The sequence below is a fragment of the Chiloscyllium plagiosum genome, chromosome 35 (genome assembly GCF_004010195.1).
Source record: "Chiloscyllium plagiosum isolate BGI_BamShark_2017 chromosome 35, ASM401019v2, whole genome shotgun sequence".
NCBI lineage: Eukaryota > Metazoa > Chordata > Chondrichthyes > Orectolobiformes > Hemiscylliidae > Chiloscyllium > Chiloscyllium plagiosum.
Genome location: NC_057744.1, coordinates 21610855 through 21634008, shown reverse-complemented (window position 1 = coordinate 21634008; position 23154 = coordinate 21610855). Strand labels below are relative to the sequence as shown.

Genomic DNA, 23154 nt, shown 5'->3' with positions numbered 1-23154 from the left:
GCTGGAGATCAGAGCTGAAAATGTGTTGCTGGAAAAGCGCAGCAGGTCAGGCAGCATCCAAGTAGCAGGAGAATCGACGTTTCGGGCATGAGCCCTTTTTCAGGAATGAGGAAAGTGTGTCCAGCAGGCTAAGATAAAAGGTAGGGAGGAGGGACTTGGGGGAGGGGCGTTGGAGATGCGATAGGTGGAAGGAGGTCAAGGTGAGGGTGATAGGTCGGAGTGGGGTGGGGGCGGAGAGGTCCACCCCACTCCGGCTTCTTCCTGACCTCTCCGCCCCCACCTCCACTCCGGCCTATCACCCTCACCTTGACCTCCTTCCACCTATCGCATTTCCAACGCCCCTCCCCCAAGTCCCTCCTCCCTACCTTTTATCTTAGCCTGCTGGACACACTTTCCTCATTCCTGAAGAAGGGCTTATGCCCGAAATGTCGATTCTCCTATTCCTTGGATGCTGCCTGACCTGCGCTTTTCCAGCAACACATTTTCAATTCCAATGATGAAACCTTAATATCTTTATCATGTATTCCTCTGTCCATTGCACAACTAGCATTTAATATTGTCAAAAGAACACAGTAAACAATGCACTACAAATGCTGCCAACACTAATTTCTATGCCCGATATTTTTCCCAGATTTTTTGGACCGTAGAGTTCTGTCTGAAAGAGAGCGGATGTCTCTTACTGAAGGATCTTATGCTATTTTTTGACTACAATAGGATTTCCAATCTGGAACAATGAATTCTCTGAATGTACAAAGTTAACAATCACACAATACCAGGTTATAATCCAACAGGTTTATTTGGAGGCACTAGCTTTCGGAGCACTGCTCCTTCATCAGGTGGTTGTGACATGTCTACTCTCCATTTAACAACTCCTACCCCATCAGCACATCCTCACTGCAGCATGACCGAGAGCAATGAATTAATATAAAGTAGTTGAATGGCTCTTGCACCTACATATGCATTGGAGTGTTGATGCTTCAGTGTCTCTCTCTACTGTTAGATATGTGCTATATTTCTCATTACTTGCATAAGTGATGTGAAGTTTATTGGAGAGATTATTATTTAAAAGACATGGGTTATTTAAATATCATCTCTAAAATAACACTACTTCCTTTTCAAGGGCCTGGTAATGTGGTTCCTGATGGTCCTTGCTCCATGGGATTCTATTGCCCTCCAGGTCAAAGTTCAGCTCGCCCCATGTTGCTTGTTTGTCCAATAAACTTCTATTGTCCTGAAGGAACTTCCATTCCACTACCATGTAGAGGAGGAACTTATCAAGCAAATAAAGGCCAAGGATCCTGTGACCCATGTCCAGCTGGTTTCTTTTGTCAGTTCACTAATGGTAAGGAAGTCAACATAATATTTTAACTGGTTTCTAAGTTTCGTGGCTGAATACACATAGATATGGACAATTGTTCTTCAAAGTTTGGTTATTTTTACAATCTGAAGAGCTGTGCAATTTTTCTTTCACACTTGCTTTGACTCACACATTGTGTCAACTTCAATCTACAATTTTATGATTTTGGAACATGTGGTATATGATTATGTGCCCCCATTGCCTACACCACGACTTTCATGACTTGCTATGAGAAGAGCAATCATACATATTTACAAGGCAGGTTTTAGGCAAAAGAAAGTCAGTATGGAGAGTATCAAGACCACCACTGAATGCTGTCCATGTTCCAGCTATTGCTCTGTGGCAGGTTATCACTGTCAATATATGTGAAAAGATATCATTGGCACATTTGTATACTTTCCAGTTTTCCTATCACATAATTTGAATCCATACAGATCTCAATATTGTTACAAGTAAGGGTCAGGACTCAACTGATTGCAGCACCTTCCTGTCATGACCACTGCTATAGAGGAGAAAATTCACAAAGTACAGAGGAACATTGATTATCAGAAGGAAACGGATGGGGAATATTTCATTTGGTTAATCGAATTCCAGATAATCAAATGCCGGATAACATAGTTTAGCCAAGCATCCGGCTCTTACGATCTTACCGGATAACCCGCTATTCGGATAATTGAATGCTGGATAATTGAGGTTCCTCTGTAATTAATTGTAAGTGAGATTTAGTCAAAGAGGACACTGCAGCAAGCTCTTGTATTGAACTAAATTGTTAACATGTATTTGCAAATGCACCTGCCATGGACTGTTATCCACAATCCTCATTTTATCCGATGAAATGAATGATAAAGACTAGACTTTCATTTGATGTTAATATGAATTAATTTAGTAAACTGAGCTCTTCAATTGCCTCAGTTAATAGAATGAGGTATGCTTGAAAAGGCTAATCCATTACATTAAAATGAAAAAGCACATTCATTAAATTATTCACTAACTTAGAATATTTCAAAGCAATAAGTCATCTACTATTAAATAGCAGTTACACATTTTACTTGTTTTCTTTGTCACTTAAGGTTCTAGTGGGAAGTTGTATGAACCATGTCCTGCAGGTTTCTTCTGTCCAGCTGGCACCACTATGGGCACAGAGCATCCATGTGCCACGGGTACATTTGGTCCTCGACCTGGTTTAGCTCATGAATCAAGCTGTGTGCCCTGTTCACCAGGTAAGAAGCAACTTTAGAATGTATAGTGAAAAGCATGTAATTTCTCTGTTAGAGGGAGTAACCTTAAGCACGCCATATCCTTCTGACGTAATGATTATTAAATGCTTAAGTTTCTTTTCTTAAAAATTGAGATAATTAAACCTTAGAAGACAGGAAAATTTAAAGTTAATATTGCTGAAATTAGATAATTTTAATTTTTGACCAAACTACACAGAGCAGAATACAGATACTGATATGAAATACAAGTTTAAGAAATTGTATATTTTGCTTAAAGCACATTCCTTGACTTGGGGAAAGTCAAAACAATTTGACTTTTGATGCAAGTATTCTTTATTTGTAGGCAGACCAAAAAGAAATTTCATGCCAAATGAGATAAATATTTAATATTGTGCAATGTAATTCTTCTTCTGACATAGCTGGTTCTTGTGCATGTATGCTTTAACAAACACAGTCTAATTTCATTAATGTAATAAAGACATCCCAAAGCACGTCCTAGCAGCCATTTTTATATAAAAGATTGTTCTCAGGAAGTAGATCATTACTGTCTTTTAATCCTGTCCTTAGGTGCCCTTAGAAGATGACATAATGGGCCAGGATCACCCAGAAGGTATTCAGAATAAAGCATATCACATAAACTGGAGTAGCGTAGGCCTAATACTCTCCCATCTCTGAAGGACCAGTTAATTTATACAAGATAATGGAAGTTTTCATCATCATTGTTTGCTGTTTTTATTTAATCAGCATCATAATTTGCCGTAGCAATTTGAGGTCAGGAGAAAGTTGCTGGCCGAGTGCCATGGTGACAACACTGCTCTTTTCATGAAGCTCAGCTTGGTTTGTTCAGGCTCTTGTCTGTCTCCCTCACAGGTATGCATTGTGCTTCTGCTGGACTCTCTAATCCTACTGGACCTTGTCATCCTGGATACTACTGCACTGGAAGCGCCATTAGCCCAACTCCCATCAAGCATTTGGTACAATAGAGAAACTGGGATTAGAATGCTATGTAATATTATTTAAACAAGATATTTTAATCAAATACTAGAGAATACTGAAGAAATTAATATTGCACATTAACATTAACTGACCTTGTACAGTTTCAGTGAGATAATGCTCTTGTTGTCATTTAATATTTTTAGGTTCTGAAGTTGATTTTCTTTGTTAATTATTATGCAATTCATAAAGACACTTCCTTTAAACTTTCTTCATTCAGTGAAAATGATGGGTGCTCAGATATACAGGCAGTGTATGCTGAATTAAACCAGGGCTTGCCTTAAAATGTCCAATGAAGAAATTACGAGAGAGAGAGAGACCATTATCCAACCTGATAGTCACATGACATAGCAACACCAGAATTATTCTTCATCGTACCAATCAATCTCTAGCAATTAATTCACAATAGACCCAGACATGAAGTGAGAGAAAGTTGTGAGTGATGAGCAGTTTTGTGAACTCTGGCAGCAAAATTATATGTTCTCGCCAAATCTTCTACGCTTATCAAGTCATTTATGTGCATTAAATATATCACATAATAACATTTTCTGAAAGTGAAATATCCAATTTGCATTTGAGTGAATCTACACCGACTACTTTCATCACCTTTTGAGAAACAGTTGGACTGATTTACAACTCTGCTCTGATCAACCTTAAGGCAAAACTTGATTAAAAATGTTGTCTCCTTTTCCTAGCTGCAGACAAGCACATTGAGAGAGTGGCTCAGTGAGAGGCATCAGGCTTTTGGATTATCCCAGTTGTCCTCTCTGTATTCACTTAGTAATTGTAATATCCTTCCTGTGCTACAATGATCAGAACTGCTGGAGTATTATGGGTTGAGTTGTGTCAATATTTTATGATGCAGCAGGATCGTCCCATTATTTCAGCTTTACATTAAACTAATAGAGCATTCCAACATCTGACTCAGACTTCTTCCATTCCAATGTGAAGCAGTACAATTTTCTCAACTAGGAACGTTATTTTCCACCTGCCTGCCAAATTCACGTATACATTAATTTTTCTCTCATTACTTATCTGCTTTGCTTTGCCATATGTTCCCTTCAATATCAGTTGCATTTTAAGTATGTTCTAGGATTACAGCACTCTATTTAGCTGTTATAGTACAAACCTATGTGCTAGGTTTACATCCATAAACAATGAGATTGTAATCATTTATTGTATCGTCAATGTAACAAAGCATATTCTGCCTCCACAATATGCACCCTGTTTGTAGTGTATGCATTAATGTGTTCATTAAAATACATACATACAAATATTCTAGCACATGTTTCTCTGTCTACTATTCAATATATTTTAAAATTAGGAGTTTCCATAGGATCTTGAATCGATCTGTACTATTTTGCCACATGGCCACTGCTGGCACCTTGCGGTATTTTGTGGCGAAGGATTTTTTTGAGGTAATTCACCTCCACAAATTACGAAGAGAGGTTGACTGAGCTCGGACATTTTTCATTGTAAAAAAGAAGGAAGAAAGGGGACCTAATTGAGGTGTACAAGATAATGAGAGACATAGGTAGAGTTGATAGAGTTGAGACTTTTTCCCAGGGCAGAAATTGTTAACATGAGGGGTCATAGTTTTAAGCTGTTTGGTGGAAAGTATAGAGGGGATGTCAGAGGCGGGTTCTTTATGCAGAGAGTTGTGAGAGCATGGAATGCGTTGCCAGCAGCAGTTGTGGAAGTGAGGTCATTGGGGATATTTAAGAGACTGCTGGACATGCATATGGTCACAGAAATTTGCAGGTTTGTACATTAGGTTTACCTTACATGAGGATCAATGGTCAGCACAACATCGTGGGCTGAAGGGCCTGTTCTGTGCTGCACTGTTCTATGTTCTAAATTCTATTATCTGTCTTACTTAGTGGTTAGTAGTGAAGGATATATCACCATGGAATATAATAAAACACTGTGCTTAGATGACAAGATGTTTGCATTATAGCAATAACAATATGATTTGGTCAAGTCCTACTTTTGATCTGACATAATTACTCGGACCTTATGGAGTTGTATAAATATATCTGCTCCCTCCAAAAGCTGGAGTATAATTCCCTGGCTCTCCCTATCAGTAAAGTGGGTGGAGCCAATGTATTATAAACATGAACCTCTTCAGAGCTACTACCTTATACAACAGTGTCCAACTTTAATTTTGTGTGTAGCTTTTCTTTGAAGTAATGTTATAGATTGAATTATTAAATATGAGTCAGTAGAGACAGGATTTTGCGTAATGTGAGCTGCTGGATTAATTATATATATTTTTTTTAAATCTTTGTTTTAGGTTGAATTTGATAATGCTACTTTTACTGGTAATGATGTCTGTCCCATTGGTCACTACTGTCCAGAGGGCAGTCAGCATCCATGGCCTTGTCCACAGGGATCATACTCACATACAGTAGGGCTGGCCAGTGAAGCCCAGTGTCAACGCTGTCCTCATGGACACTATTGCAACCAGTTAGCACTGACAGATTCGAGCCAAGCTCAACCTTGTGACCCTGGGTAAGTGTCAACCTCTTCAATCCTAAAATTGATTTGTTATAGAGTCATGCAGCACAGAAACAGACCCTTCAGTCCAACCAGTCCATGCCAAACATCATCCCAAACTAAACTAATCCCAGCTTCCTGCTCCTGGCCTATATTCCTCCAAGCCTTTTCTACTTACTTGTCTATCCAAATATCTTTTAAACCTTGCAATTGTATCTGCATCTACCACTTCCTTAGAAAGTTCATTTCATACATGAACCACCTCCTATGTAAAAAATTTGCCTCTCATGTCTCTTATAGATCTCTCTCCTGTCTCCTTAAAAAATGTGCTCCTAGTCTTGAAATCCCCCATCCTAGGGAAAGATAACTACCATTAACTTTATCTATATCTTCATTATTTTATAAATTTCTACCAGGTCACCTCACTCCAGTGAAAAACGTCCCAGCCGATCCAGCCTTCCTCCATCACTTAAACCTTCCATACCTGGCAGCATCCTGGTAAATCTCTTCTGAACCCTCTCCAGTTTGATAATATCCTTCCCATATTTCACCTATGTCCTTTTGGACCTCTCACTCTCACTGTCAGTCTGGGTAGGTTTGGTTTATCATTTTGCCTTCACTTTCTGTGATTGTTGTAATTTCTAGCTGAGGCATTTTTGAGATATGTTTAAACCACTACATCCTTTATCACTAGTTAACCTATAGATTGCCAGTGCTTTAGATCATTTGAGCAGCAAGTTATGTTTGCCAATAATGTTGTCACTGTACATTGTCAAGATAATTGAAAGAGGAATAAATAAAGTCCGCTCAATCTGTTGCCCAGTCAATCTGATACATGATGTTGCTCTTGTTGGTTGCAGATGATTAGTGAGACAGCCCGATCTGCCCTGAAAAATTGGCTTGTGTAAAAAGCAACTAAGTTAAAACATTTGTAGACAGTAGGTTCTAACAATTGATTATAATTTGAGCAATTTACTGCATGTGAAGTGCTTCAATGAGGCTAGAAATTAATTTGAAATATTGATACATAATGGTCAGCATCAAAATAGTCTTCTGTTCTGGCCACATTGGGACTGAATATCCGATGTTGTGCAGACCAGGAGGCTGATCCAATACACCCTGGTTTGTACCACAAACTGAGATGAATTTCTAGCCTATTATTTAGTAATAGGAATGTATATTTCTCTGTTCATTTTCAACATTTTCACTAGAAGAAGTCCTCCATTGTTAATATTGCTTATTCCACCAACTACCTGTATGAAAGTGCTTTGGTTTTGTAAATAACTTCCCTTAAGCCTACATCTTTTTAAATTTTAAAGTACCTTTCACCATACCGAGTTGTTCCATGCTCAAACATGTCATTCATGCAAATATAACTGTAGTTCTCATCTGAAAATGGATAATTGCTGTTTCTGAATGCATCTATGTATTTTTCACAGGTACATCTGCCATACTGGAAGTACTGTGCCTCGTCCCTCAGATGGTATTCAGGGTTATGTGTGTCCCAGAGGCCACCGCTGTCCTGCTGGTGTAATCAGAGAGTTAGCCTGTAAAGCTGGTACATACAATCCATCTCCTGGAGCTGGTATTTGCTTGCCTTGCCCTGCTGGTACTGTGTGCAGCAACAGCAGCACAGTGGAACCTACTGCTTGCCCAAAGGGTAACTTATTCTGATTTATCTCAAAGAAGCTCTCACTGACCAATTGCTGAATATGGCAGATGGGGTTTCATTAAGAAAGTGCCAGACTTATTGAAGTTAAAAAATCACACAGCACCAGGTTATAGTCCAACAGAGCAAAAGTGAGGACTGCAGATGTGGAAACCAGAGTTTAGATCAGAGTGGTGCTGGAAAAGCACAGCAGGTCAGATAGCATCTGAGGAGCAGGAAAATCAACGTTTCGGGCAAACGCCTGATGAAGGGCTTTTGCCCGAACCGTCGATTTTTCTGCTCCTCAGATGCTGCCTGACATGCTGTGCTTTTCCAGCACTACTCTGATCTAAACTATAGTCCAACAAGTTTATTTGGAAGCACTAGCTTTCAAAGCGCTGCTCCTTCATCGGGTGGTTGTGGAATAGGCCATAAGACACAGAATTTATAGCAAAAGTTTACAGTGTCATGGAGCTGTAATGATATGGTAAACAAATTTAGATTAAGTCTTTCATCTTTGTTCTTATCTAAATTTGCTTAATATATCATTACAGCTCCATGACACTAATCCTTTTGCTATAAATTCTGTGCCTTATGGTCTTGTTCCACAACCACCTGATGAAGGAGCAGCGCTTTGAAAGCTACTGCTTCCAAATTAACCTGTTGGACTATAACCTGGTGCTGCGTGATTTTTAACTTTGCTCACCCCAGTCCAAAACCGGCACCTCCAAATCAAAATTTATTGAAGATCGTCAAGTTAGAGCACAGCCCACTATTATCGGGGGGAGGCAGAGTGTCATAGAGTCAAACCTGTAACATTGGTGTAGCTGAACAAGTCTCACTTTGCCAGTATGTCAACTTCTTTAGCTGGCAAGTGAACATTGAAACGTTCTCTATCCATGAATGTGAAAGTTAAATGTGCATAAAATTCAACAATGGTAGGACACCATCTGGCCATACCAAGTCAAGGCATTACATGCACAGAATTGGACTACCCTTTAGACGTAAAATTTGAAAGCTGATTTTCTCTGCACGCTTTAACACCTCATCATCCCTTGTGGCCCTGTCAGGGTTTTTGCCTGGAGGTCAATCTGATTAACAGACTTGGCTCCTCATCAGGAGGGAAGCACCTCCAGACTAGGCCACAGAGCCAATCTTTTATCCCGGGTAGTTAATAAGGCCATAAGAAATAGCAACAGGAATAAGCCCAACCAACTCATCAAGTCCACTCTGACATTAATTAGGATCACGGCTGATTCAACACTCCTCATGTCCACTTTCCTGCCTTTTCCCCATAACCTTGATTCCCAAATGATCAAAGGTTTATCTTATCCTAAAATATATACAAGGAATTTGCAAATAGTACTCTCTATGCCAAGGAGTTCGAAAGAATCTCAACATATTGAAAGATGAAATTCCTCTTCATCTCAGTGTTAATTTGGTATTTTGATACTATTCCCTCTAGTCCTATAATCTCCAATGAGGGGAAACATCCTCTCCCATTTATCCTGTCAAATCCCTTAAAAATCCTATCTGTTTCCATGAGATCACCACTCATTCTTCTAAACTCCATTGAATAGAGTCCCACCCTGTTCAGTCTTTGCTCATAAGACAACCCTTCCATACTAGGGATCATCCTGTTGAGCCTTCTCTGAACTGCCTCCAAATATTTATATCCTTCCTTAAATAAGAGGGCCAAAAGCGCCCACAGTACTCCAGATGTGGTCTCACCAGCACCTTGTACAGTTGCAGTAAGATTTGCCTTCTCTTTTACACTGCAACCCCTTTGGGGTGGTACAGTGGCTCAGTGGTCAGCACTGCTGCCTCACAGTGCCTAGGACCCAGGCTCGATTCCACCCTTGGCAACTGTCTGTGTGGAGTTTGCACATTCTCCCCGTATCTGCGTGGGTTTCCTCTGGGTACTCTGGTTTCCTCCCATAGTCCAAAGATGTGCAGATCAGGTGAATTGGCCATGCTAAATTGCCCATAGTGTTAAATGCAATAGTGAGAGGGAAATAGATCGAGGTGGGTTACTCTTCAGCGGGTCGGTGTGGACTTGTTGGGCCGAAGGGCCTGTTTCCACACTGTAGGGAATCTAATCTAAATGTGAAGTAAGGTACTGCATTCAGTTAGCATTCCTGATCGCCTGCTGTACTAGCTAGCTTCCTGTGTTTCAAGTGTTGCAGATTTCTGCAGTTTTTCTCCATACAAATAATATTCTGTTCTCTTGTTTTCCCTTCCAAAATGACAACATTGCATTTCCCCACATTTGACTCCATTTGCCATTTTTTGCACACTTATTTAATCTACCAGTTGATCAGATTCCCAACTCATAGAATAGTCTGTGTAATTTGGGTGGCTGCAGGGAAACACTCTCAGCTCCTCATGGTCCACAGCAATGGTAAGAAGACACTTCACTAGAAAGCTGTCCTCAACACACCTAGCTGCCAAGTTTTCTGAAACAAAAGAAATGCAGCCTTCTGCTGTTAAACATGTGCAATAGGCTAACTGCGAGGCTTCCAGCCTCATTAAAACGTTTAAATTGCCAACTCCTCTAAGACCTAAAAATAGTTGTTTTTACTTCGGTTATAAATGGCAGTCTAACACTTGGATCCTGTACCCCCAAAAATGATGTACCATTATAAGGCCACTAAACAATAATACTTACACCACCACCACCACCCCACATCCCACAAGAAGTGTTTGGTTGCCTCTTCCTTTTCCTGCCTTTATAAAACCCAGAAGTAGGATTGTTGGGGTCAGCATTCTGAATTTTAAAATCTGTATCCTCCACATGGTCCGGGTCCTTCTGTTGATATGGACTAATATTCCCCAGTTTGCTGCTTTGTTTCTTCATGCCTCCGTCTGCAAGATAAAATAAAATATTAAAAATAACATAGCTGCATCCATTGAAATTGATCATCTTCTTTCTTAAAGATTTTGTGTGACCCTTTGCTTTTTAGGCTACTACTGTTCATCAAGGACGACATTTCCATTGCCTTGCCCAGAAGGAACATATAATGCATTGAATGGGGCCTTCTCTGCTGATGTGTGTCTAAGCTGTCCAGCTGGGTTATACTGTCAGGGTATGGCAAACTCTGAACCAGATGGTGGGTATCACTACCCTTTAGTAAAATATACTAATCAAGGAATGCTTTTGTTTATAAAGGGACATGAACAAAAATCAGGAGCATAAAAGTCTGACCTCGTGTGGTAACATTGTATCTATGAACAACTATCAAATTTTACTCAAACCTGTTGATTTTGTAGTCATGTTGTTGGGTTAATGTGCCAATCTTCTCAATGAGCTGTGTTATCCTTCCAATAGAGTTGTATTAATATATGCTGAAAATATAATAGCTGTTAAATCTTTCTGTTGTAGGTCCATGTACAGAAGGCTATTACTGTCAGGGAGGTGCGAGCAGTCCCATACCACAGAGCAATCCAAAATTTCCAATGAATGGTCCTTGTGCTGCAGGTTATTATTGTCCAGCTGGTACTAAATCACCAGTTGCGTGCCCAAAGGGAACATTTAAGAATACAACTGGTGAGTGAAGACAATTAGCTTCATTATTATTTGTAGCACAGCGTTTTCTCCCTCAACACTATGGTTTGAAGAATAAATCTGAGACACCTAAATATAATGTAATATGGGTGTCTATGGGATCATGCTCCAACTTTCTGCAGCTTGCAGTCTGTGGTCCCTGTTTGAAAGTGTTCCTGTGCTATTGTCACAACATAAATGGGAAGAGTGCATTGATAATCATCTCACTCTGTACTACAAGCCATCAAGAAATTATAAGTGCCTATCTAAACTACCAAGGTGTTCAATTTACCAGCTTGACTACTATTTAGGATAAAAGCAAATGACATCAGATTTCACTATTACCACAAAATGACTCTATTTATAGTAACCTCCTTTAACTTTAACAAATGGCACAGTAAATAAAAGATTCCTAGTCCATTCCAATGCAAATTAATAAACCTTTAAAATCTCACAGCTTTATGTAAATATTTTGGATGAAGCAAATGCTGTAAACAGGGAAAAATACAATTCCAAAGATCAGAAGTCCAGGTGTGAAGTTAAGTTTAAATTTTATTTCTCTCTAAGTTCACTTTTGATTTCAGCAATAATGCGTCTTTAAAGTGATGGTCATTGTTTACGTTGATCGTTGATCCAGTTGACTTAGATCTTTCCTTGTTTAAATTATACAGTTTAATCTTTCTTGGGGTTTTTTGCCCATTACATTCACCCACGCAGAGAGAAAAAAAAAAGTTGTCTGTTTTCCAGCTCTGGAGATCTCTGGTTGCCCTTACACTTTGGTTGAGCTGCAATTGGTAACAAGGCTCTCTTAAGGCAGAACTTGCTTACCTAAAAGATTTTCAATGCCACTCTGTGTCTCAAAGTATCACCCTCACTGCTTCAAAAAACAATATTATCTTGCACAGTTAAACATATGCAGTGCATGATTTTTCCAAGTTGCAAAAGCCTCCTGTTATTTTGGTTATATAGCGGCACAACCTGCAGTTCAGTTTATAGCCCTAAAAAGAAAAAATATGTGGTCCCCTGCACGTAGCACATTATCCTTTGCCTATTTGACCATATTGCCCCTTTGGAAAGGGTCAGTATACTGTGTGCAGCACCTAGGTATCATATCCCAGGGGGAAAAGTTCCATCTCATCCGTACAACAAACCAATGATCTAATTGTTAGTTTCTCCCAGCAATCCCCAACCCAGATGTCCTTTTGATATTTTGGAAAGTTCTCGATTAAGGAGCCACAGGAGATGGGGGAGTTGCTAAGTGAGTATTTTGCTAAGTGAGTGTTTACTGTGGAAAAGGACATGGAAGATTTAGAATGTAGGGAAATAGATGATGGCATCTTAAAAGTGCTGGATATCTTGAAACGCATAAAAGTGGATAAATCTCAAGCACCTGATCAGGAGTACCCGAGAACTCTGTGAGAATCTAGGAAAGTGATTGCTGGACCCCTTGCTGAGATATTTGTATCATTGATAGTCACAGGTGAGCTGTTGGAAGACTGGAGGTTGGCTAACGTGGTGCCACTGTTTAAGAAGGGTGATAAAGACAAGCCATGGAACTATAGACTAGTGAGCCAGACGTCGGTGGTGGGCAAGATGTTGGAGAGAATCCTGAGGGACAGGATATACATGTATTTGGAAAGTCAAGGACTGATTAGAGATAGACAACATGGCTTTGTGCATGGGAAATCATGTCTCACAACTTGATTAAGATTTTTGAAGAAGTAACAAAGAGGGCAGAGTCGTGGACATGATCTATATGGACATCAGTAAGGCGTTCGACAAGGTTCCCCATGGGAGACTGGTTAGCAAGATTAGATCTCATGGAATACAGGGAGAACTAGCCATTTGGACACAGAATTGGCTTAATGGTAGAAGACAGAGGGTGGTGTTGGAGACTAGAGGCCTGAGACCAGTTGAGTGCCGGAAGGATCGGTGCTAGGTCCACTACTTTTTGTCATTTACGTAAATGATTTGTTTGTGAGCATAAGAGTTATAGTTAGTACGTTTGCAGATAACACCAAAATTGGCGGTGTAGTGGACAGTGAAGAAGGTTACTTCAAATTACAACAGTATCTTGATCAGATGGGCCAATGGGCTGAGAAGTGGCAGATGGAGTTTAATTCAGATAAATGGGAGGTGCTACATTTTGGTAAAGAAAATCTTAGCAGGACTTATACACTTAATGGTAAGGTCCTCGGGAGTGTTGCTAAACAAAGAGACCTAGGAGTGCAAGTTCATAGTTCCTTGAAAGTAGAGTTGCAGGTAGATAGGATAGTGGAGAAGGCATTTGGTATGCTTTCCTTTATTGGTCAGATTATTGAGTACAGGAGTTGGGATGTCATGTTGCGGCTGTACAGGACATAGGTTCGGCCACTTTTGGAATATTACATGCAATTCTGGTCGTCTTCCTATCAGAAGGATGTTGTGAAGCTTGAAAGTGTTCAGAAAAGATTTACAAGGATGTTGCCAGGGTTGGAGGATTTGAGCTTTACGGAGAGGTTGCATAGGCTGGGCTGTTTTTCCTGAGCATTGGAGGCTCAGGGGTGACTTTATAGAGGTTTATGTAATCATGAGGGGCATGGATAGGATCTGGGTTGGGGGAGTCCAGAACTTGAGGGCAAAGCTTTAGGGTAAAAGGGGAAAGATATAAAACAGACTTGAGGGGCAACGTTTTCATACAGAGGGTGGTACGTATATGGAATGAGCTACCAGAGGATGTGGTGGCGGCTGATACAATTGCAACATTTAAGAGGCATCTGGATGGGTATATAAATAGGAAGGATTTGGAGGGATACGGGCTGGGTGCTGGCAGGTGGGACTAGATTGGGTTGGGATATCTGGTCGGCATAGATGATTTGGATTGAAGGGTCTGTTTCCGTGCTGTACATCTCTATGACTCTGTAAACCCCTAGAAGGAGGAGGAGGACAAAAGCTGGGGAAACTATTCCATCCAGGTTTTCTGGTTGTTGACCAGCACTCACATATTCTTCACATTGTTATTCTTCACTGGAGCACTGGAAATCAAGCCCTGCTATTCCCAGAATGATCATAAAAGTTAAAGATTTCATAAAAGTAAATTTACTTGTCTTCTAAACACCAAATTGACAAAGTGTGGAGCAGTTTTCTGTACTTGGAATTGCTACTTATTACAAATGAATTGATTTGTTAACATTTATATAAGAATATAAATGGTGAGTGAAGAGAATTAGCTTCATTACTATTTGTAACAGAGTGATTTTTCATTCAACTCTGCAGTTTGAAGAATAAATCTGAGACACCTAAATGTATCATGTGATGTGATATTGGTCTCTATGGGCTATTTATGGGCGATGGGCTATTCTATATATGTAAACATTTGTAAAATGTCAATACATAACTCTTAATTAAAACTCTCCCTTCACCCACACTAATAAATCCAGATAAACACAAGCAAGTGGTTTCATGGAAAGAGGGAAGGTCGAGGAAGGCAGACCAATAGTCCCTGTCCACAGAGTTTATTGCTGTGATTCTTCTAGCTTGTTAAGCCCTACTGTAGCCCAATCCCTCACTTTAATTTGCCTGCAGGAGGCACACAAAACCTAGTTCACACTTGTAAATTCACTGCCCTATTGACTTAAGAGCACAACTAACAACATCTGATGAAGGAAAATAAATTGGCTTTTCCATGTTTGAAATGTCCTTTACCACAGGAAAAACGACAGCACTTTCCAATTAATCATTCACACTTGAACAGTGTTTTGCTATCTGGGAGCCAATCACATGGTTGTTGTAAAGCAGAAGCTTATGTCATTAACATGTCACTGTTCCTCCAGATCGATCAGTTATTTGTTGCTGGCCAAATCTTAATTTGTACACTCCTCTTGACTTCAGCCCATCTGCAACTAAGTTTCCCTCATTGCTGAACAGCATTATAATGATTGGTTACCTGCTTTTATAAAAGAGCAGTGATGCATTCCACAATCATTGGCTGTTAAAATAGTCCTTTTTCCTACTTAAGTCCACAGTCAAAAATACAGAAAAAAAAATGGACCATCTATATAATGTCTAGGATCTCAAGAGGGACACTAAACCATAGGAAAATGAACGTGACTTGCATTTATTTGTATCATCTGTGTAACTATAACAGACAATACGTCAAAGATAATTGTTGCAGCAAATGTTGAGATAGCTATGTTATTTTAAAACATATTAAGTGCCAATACCATTTGCAGACAACGAATTATGTCTTGTATTAAAGACTACACTTCCTGGTTAGCAATATAAATTTTTGCATGACTTTCCTTATATTTCATTGTTCTTTATTGTCTCCTTATATGTCATTTCTGGCTACCTTAATAGTCATTTATCTTTGAACACTTCAATAACATTGTAAAAATAAGCTGTCAAAACCTCATTTCTCTGTAGATATAAAAGTTGTTAGCTTAATTTTTAGGCAATAAAAAACAATTCACTATTCATTTCATTCTCCCTAACCATATTGCAAATATGACATTTCCTATGCAAAAATTTGACAAACAATAAGATTGTCCTCCAACATATCACTGCCACTGTTGGAACAGCTCAATAGAAAGGAAATGCAAGTATCAGCTCAAACAAGTGTCCAAAATGATTTCAAAACAGACAAATGAAATCTTTTTTTTTCTAAGCAGAAATGAGTGGGAAAGAAGAATATTTGAACTAGGAAATATATAGCATTCCAACAAAGGATTTTGTAAATTTACAAGGCTTAGGAGACAGATTGGGGAATGGGACTCATGGGTGGATTTTTCAAAGAACCAGTACATACATAATGAGCTAAATGGCTAATTACTGAATTATAAATTCCCATATAATGCCTTCTTACAATATATATAATGTAAATTTTGACATTTTGAATGTGGTGCAGACATAATAGCATATGGAAATAATACAGATTTGCCCATTAAAGACAATAACTCTTGATTGGCTCTGTAATGGTAAATACTGTAATGAATACGATGGTAATTAGAAAATACTTGGGAAACAATATTACTGGCTCAACTCTTTTTGTGTAATAATATGAAATTGCATTCTAGAAATATGGACAGAGTAGCACTCCCATTCAAGATGTCACTGGTCTAGAAATTTGCAATGTCGTTATGAAAAAAATGCATAAAAATGAGTACTTAGAAACTTACTACAGCCACTATTTTAATATCAAGCTAAAAGTGGAAAAGTACCATTAAGTGTACTGTAGACATTTCTTATAACATTAATAAATAGTAAGAAAAACAGTAGGTTATAATTGGATATTCATTTCATAATGGTAGACTAATTGATGGCATGTTTAAACTGAGAAGGTAGAATTTACATATAATTAAGTCAATCCTCCAACCTTAATAACACATTTCTTCAATTGTTCCATTGTTCTTAAATCAGTACATTGATAGATTATTCAATTTCCACTCTCAAATTGGATTTTCAACTATGTTCTACTTAAAGAGGTTAAGAGAAAATTGAGAAATGTATGTTGTCTGTTCTGATTTTATTCTGCTGAATCTGGAGAGCTATGCCAACTAATTTGATTAACTTTGACTCATAGGAGGAGCTTCATCAGAGTTCTGCGCATCATGCTACCCTGGCTATTACTGTGCAAATGAAGGTCTCAGCCAGCCCAGTGGACTATGCTTTGCTGGGTTCTATTGTCCTGGCAATCACAATTCAGTCAATCCCAATGCTTTCTCCTGCCCAAAGGTAAGTGTTGCCACTTGACAATCATCGCATATTGAAGCTGCTGCAGTATCTGCATTAACCTTTTTACATCAATCAGGCTGATAACAGCTCATCAAAACCTATTGACAATAATTGTAGTACCTGAGCTCCTTTTAAAATGAATCATGAATTTCAAGAGTTATGCTTTAAATTAACTTTGCAGTGAGTGTTGTATGTAAGTGGTGACTGCAGTCAGATGAAAAATACTTTACACAGATCTGATTATTAATTACTGCATTGAATAATTCATAGCTGAACTTATTGAATATTTGAGATGGTTTCTCAACACGTGTACAAATCTTAAGAATAGGTGAAAAAATGTAATTAGAATTTGCTAATGCTTTGATACATACAATCAAAAGCAAAATACTTCAATATTTTTCTTGATATCAAAGAGACTTATGGAACAGAAGCAGACCTTTCAGCCCATTTTGCATGCACTAACTCTTCGAAAGAATGGTAATGCTTAGTCCTACATCCCCATATTTTTCCAAGTGCAGGACTGAGAGAGCATTGCACTCAACAGTCCCATTTTTCAGATGAGATATTAAACAAAACCGCCATCTACTTGCTCAGGTGGATGTCATAGATTCTCTGGCATTATTTCAAATTGCAAGGGAGTTATCCTATTGTCAGCTGTTTGTGAGAGTTTGTTATTAGTGCTGTGTTTCCTACTTTACAATCAGTGACTACACTTCAAAAAGTACTTCATTGATTGGTTGAGTGGTTATGAGAAGTGCTACATAAATGGATTACCTTTTTATTAACTGTTCCTTGTCCTCCAGTGCATGTTCAACTCCCCTTTTAAATTATTTATGGCATCAATATCCATTATCTTTTCGGGTAGCAATCCAGATCAGAATAACCCTGATTTGGAAAAAAAAAGCCTCTCATCCCCTTTAGATCACCTAAAGGTTTTGAATTCATAGCATCCATTTATTGACCCACTCATCAGAGTGAATAGTTTTTTTTTCTTTCTACTCTATCAAAATCTCTGTATCTGTTAGGCCTTGTGGGAATGAGTTTTACGGAAATAATGTGTTCAGAAGACAGCAGAGCTCAAGGCACATGGTCATTTATTCATGCATTTCACTGGTATCGTGCAGGGAGAGGCCAAAGACTACTCCAAATCTGGCCTTGATGTGAGGATCCAATCACCCCCTTAATCTGTAGCTGATATCAGAAGAAAGTGAAGTGAAGTGTTTTTTATGCATTTTTCTTGTAACATTAATATGGCGGCACATACCCTCTTCCCCCTATATACTATTGGTTAATTAGGGCTGGGTTGCCCAACTATGATTGGGTTTCCAGTGGATCATTCAATTAGTAGTCCTGTTGATAAGATCTGAATCAGCCCCTTTTAGTATGTGGGAAAATGAGCTTTCACATGGTCGCTTGTGACCTTTTATCTCTAAACTATGATGTCTGCATCTGCTGTTTTGTACAGGATTATAACAGAGTTCTTTTTGAGATATTTCACTGTTCCAACTCTCTTTGCCGCTGTCCTTGATAAGAGATAGGAAGACGCCCCTCTATTACTCTATTATACATAATTAGTTTTTAAATCTTTCTAATGTTTTGTTTAGCAATTATATATGTAGAAGTGTGTGTTAAATCTATAATTTATTAGGAAACTATATCTATGATTATCTTAAAGAACCTTAATTAAAACATGCTGATTAGAAAAACTTTAAAGAAATAACTAATTGGTGTGAAATGTTCTTGTCTTTGGGATAGCAAAGTATGTTGGACACACAAACTTACTGGGGAAACATTGTCCTCTGTGCTGAGAACACATTAAACAAGTGTTTCTCATATTTTATAATTTCTATTAAACATGTACTGCAAGGCTTGTTGAGGCTGTCATCAGCCATTTTTGCTCTGTTGTAATGAGACAGTCCGAACAGGCCTCCTCTTGCCCTTTCCTAATCCAATCAGAATTATGCCATCTTATTTAATCTCTCATTAAAATTTCTCAACTCTGGTAACCATCTGATAGACCAATTGTGGATCCAATTTTAGTGCACATTTCCCAAAGTTTGGAGCCCAGAATTCTGAGCAACTCTCCGGCAACAGTGTTTTTTAAGGGTTCTGACATATTCTCTTTGCTCTTGTGTTCAGTTCCTCTATGGACCAAACATAACCCGTAAGCCTTTTTCACCTGCATTTCAATATACTTTACCCATTTTAAATATTTGGGTATGTGGATTCGAAGCTATTTGTGCTTCAAAATTGTGCCAGTTGAGCATTTTTGCCGTATTTAAAACTCTCCATCCATAATTGCTTTGAACTAAATTATGTTGTTGTCACTGTTAGTTAAATGGTCTTCTATTCCACATCTCAGTTGCTGTCCTTCATTTCCCAGGAACCCGCTCCTTGTTGGACTGGACTGGACTGGACAGATATTTAAGGAATGTTCTGGAAATCAGTGCAAGTGTGAAGATAGAACTTTTAGACTTGAAACATTAGATTTGTTCCAATAGACTAATGTGCATCACATTAAAATTACAGTACCATTACTTTAATATGACTTTGACATAATTTATGGTGCCTGTCTTCTTGTGTAAATAATTGTGCTGCTCACGAGTTTGCTTTACAATATTTATTTTGTGACCTTTTTCTTCTTGACATTGACACCAACCAATGAATGGTTCTGGTGTAGTGCGTTTGTGGAATTAGATTACATTATAGTGTGGAAACAGGCCCTTCGGCCCATCAAGTCCACACCGACCCGCCAAAGCGCAACCCACCCATACCCCTACATTTACCCCTTACCTAACACTACGGGCAATTTAGCATGGCCAATTCACCTGACCTGCACATCTTTGGACTGTGGGAGGAAACCAGAGCACCCGGAGGAAACCCACGCAGACATGGGGAGAACGTGCAAACTCCACACAGTCAGTCGCCTGAGGCGGGAATTGAACCCGGGTCTTTAGCGCTGCGAGGCAGCAGTGCTAACCACTGTGCCACCGTGCCGCCCACATAGAATGATCATAGTTGAGCAGCAAAAGACAATATGACAGTATATACTATGGATTTTTCCATTCTCTGAATTGCACTCTGAGTTTGATATTCTGTCCCTACCTAGAATTTCCAAATTGTACACCTATCTGTAATCTATTGGTCATGATCTCTTTAAAACTAGGTCAATGCTTTTTATGGTTGTGCTGCCAAATTGAATAATTTCTGATTAATGGTTAAGTATGAATACTTCAATTTTATTTTCTCTTGCCAGGGATATTTTTGCTCGGAAGGCTCAGGATCTCCCATTCCATGTCCAGCTGGAAAATATCAACCAAATATGCGTTCTGATGTGTGTATCCCTTGTCAGGCTGGGTTTTACTGTAAGGAAGCTGCAACTGTCAACCAGATAACATGCCCACCCCACTTTTACTGCCCCAATGGTTAGTAAATTCAGTGCTATATTATAGGATTGACTTTTGTATCAAGTTTACTTTTTGACTGTGCATTTTCCTATAGTGCATTTCCAAATTATTATTCTAAAGATAAATTGCACTGGGAGTGCTGAGAATTGGTTGTAACCTGAACTGCACTGAGGTTGTGATCACTAGAGAGATCTGTCTTTGTAATTGTTGGCAGTCAGACAATTCTCAGTTTACAGTTGGGATTCATATTTCTGTTCATAACTGAACCATGCTCCAAAGTAACATGTTAAAATCAAACTGTAGAAATAATATCCTGAGATTAAGTGGGGATAACTTGACAGAAAACACAATTCATTTCCTAAAAGCCTTTGCTGATATCAAAATTTAACCTCCTTCGTTATTATCATGTGGCAGAATGGATACAGAATCAGATGCAAAATCACCTTTAAAATAAGGCATCCAAAATTGTGAAGTAATTTTGTGGGTCTGTGCAGGCAGATTAAACTTGATGTTTCATGGAATTTTGGATATGTTAGCCAATGAGGTAGCAAATAGCTTTGAAATACTGTGAAGGAAGCCTGCTGTCTGGCATGCATTTTTCTCAGTACAATTTAATTGAGCACATTTTCAACTGGAGGTCTGACTGCTACGCATTAATATTCATCTAGTTTCGCACAAGCTGCAATCCACAACTATATCTAAGGTAGAAAAAATGTGAAAAACTACTGGGCATTTCAAATTTTAATTTATTTTAAATTTCCAATATAAGCTCAGGGTTCTATCAGCTTTTTATTAATATTAAAAATGAGTAAACTGCTCATTTTTCTGAATATAGAAAAACTAGCTCACTAGCTCACTAAAAAGGATACTGTCATGAGAAGAGGAATAAAATTTACAGCTTAGAGCAAAATATCTCTGTAGGTTAATGGTAAAACTCTGGTGGTTGATTCAAGTAGTTGTGAATTGAAGTTTCATTGCAAGATTTGAGTTTCTAAGTTCTGAGGGCTTCACTGTCAGAAGTACTGTCTTTTGGATGAGATGTTAGACAGTAGCACCACCTTGGTGTGCTAATCAAGGTTAAAGATCCATTTTCACTATTTGAAGAAAACCAGGGGAAATTTTCTTAGGATCCTGGCCAATGTTTATCATTCATCAATACCTCCAAGCACGGATTAACTGGCTCATATCTAATGGCTGGTTACAATGTGCCAATTGAGTTCTCCCTTTTCCTTTTTCAAAAGTGGCTGTACTTCAAAAGCAAATGACCAAATTAACCAAATAATTCACTTTATTATATAAATCCAAACCATTTAGCAACCATTGTTTCCAGTTACCTCCTCCAAAACTGTAATCAGATGAGAAGGATGATCATTTTATTCATTGACTGATTCTATCTTCATCGATATCTACTGTAGAGTGTAACAATTTATTTTTCAGGTACCCAGAATCCTAATCCCTGTCCTAGTGGAACATTCACATCAGGACAAACAACAGGCTTAAAGGATGAAAAGGAATGCTTACCATGTCCCACTGGCAAGTACTGCAGGTTAGCTAAGGCAGATTTCCCTTGTCAAATGCAAGTTTGCAACTGTTCTATTAATATGTGTGTTCCAAGAAAATTGGAAATTTCCTCCATTTTTTACAGGAATCGCATGTATTATGCTATCAGTATCCAGATTAATATAACAACAATGATCAACTGTTCAATCATGTACCCTTCCATTTCATTGTCAAATAAAGATTCATGTCTCAAGCCCCAGCACTACAAGTTTCTAATGCATATTACAGAAAATGGGGATTGCCTCAAGGAAACTTGGGCCCCATACAGGCTGTGTTTTTCTTGACCAGAATACAATTGATAGACATTATTAGGGACTCTGTGTGCTCATTCTCTCAGTGACTTTGTTGTAAATCAGTTCTGGTCTTCCTGCTATTAAAAAAAAAGATGATATCAAACTTGAAGGGGTTCAGAATAGATTTACAAGGATGTTGCCTTGTTTGGAGGATTTGAGCTATAGTGAGACGATGAATAGGTTGGAGCTGTTTTCCCTGCAGTATTGCAGGCCGAGAGGTGACCTTATAGAGATTTATAAAATCAAGAGGAGCATGGATATGGTGAAGAGGGGAGAGTCCAAAACTTAGAGGGCATGGGTTTAAAGTAGAAGGGGAAAGATTTAAAAGGGACCTGTGGGGCAATTTTTTTCATGCAGAGGGTGGTGCATATATGGAACGAGCTGCCAGAGAAAGTGAGTTCAATTACATAATTTAAAAGGCATCTGGATGGGTACATGAATAGGAAGAGTTTAGAAGGTTATGGACCAAATCCTGGCAAATGGGACTCAATCAGTTTGGGATATCTGGTCAGTGTGGACAAGGTGACCAAAGGGTCCGCTTCTATGCTCTATAACTCTATAATCCTATAAAAGAAGAGAATTCTGGACTGTGGGCATTTGAACCAGAAATCTAACTGGTTGATTAGGATACAAAAATCCCAGAAATGCTATAGAAACAAGACTCTAACATGAAAAAATAAATGAAAGAAATCTGTATTAGAAAAAAGAACTCATGCTGGAGAAATTAATGGTACTGAAAGTCGTAACACCTCTGATATTTGTTTCAAGTATTGAAAATAGTTGCTGTTGAGATCCTGGTACATTATTGATGACTGTCTTCAGAATCCTATTGACTCCTAACAGTCCTGTGGATTGGAAGATAGCAAGTGTAAATCCATTATTGGGGAAAAAAGAATGAGTAAATGGGGAACCTAGAGACCAGTTAGC

The 23154-nt window shown here is 38.6% G+C and overlaps 1 protein-coding gene across 9 annotated transcripts in view; it reads left to right on the top strand.

Annotated features, from left to right (window-relative positions):
* The window catches only part of si:ch211-286b4.4 (zonadhesin), a 187000-nt gene that overhangs the window by 86468 nt on the left and 77378 nt on the right, over positions 1–23154 (top strand). For all 9 annotated transcript variants that reach the window (XM_043676792.1, XM_043676793.1, XM_043676791.1 and 6 more), the window contains 10 exons: positions 1121–1342; positions 2428–2577; positions 3445–3548; positions 5861–6078; positions 7503–7723; positions 10675–10821; positions 11094–11258; positions 16816–16967; positions 20224–20392; positions 21812–21920. In XM_043676792.1, coding sequence (XP_043532727.1) covers positions 1121–1342; positions 2428–2577; positions 3445–3548; positions 5861–6078; positions 7503–7723; positions 10675–10821; positions 11094–11258; positions 16816–16967; positions 20224–20392; positions 21812–21920 — 1657 coding nt within the window. The remainder of the gene's footprint in view (positions 1–1120; positions 1343–2427; positions 2578–3444; positions 3549–5860; positions 6079–7502; positions 7724–10674; positions 10822–11093; positions 11259–16815; positions 16968–20223; positions 20393–21811; positions 21921–23154) is intronic.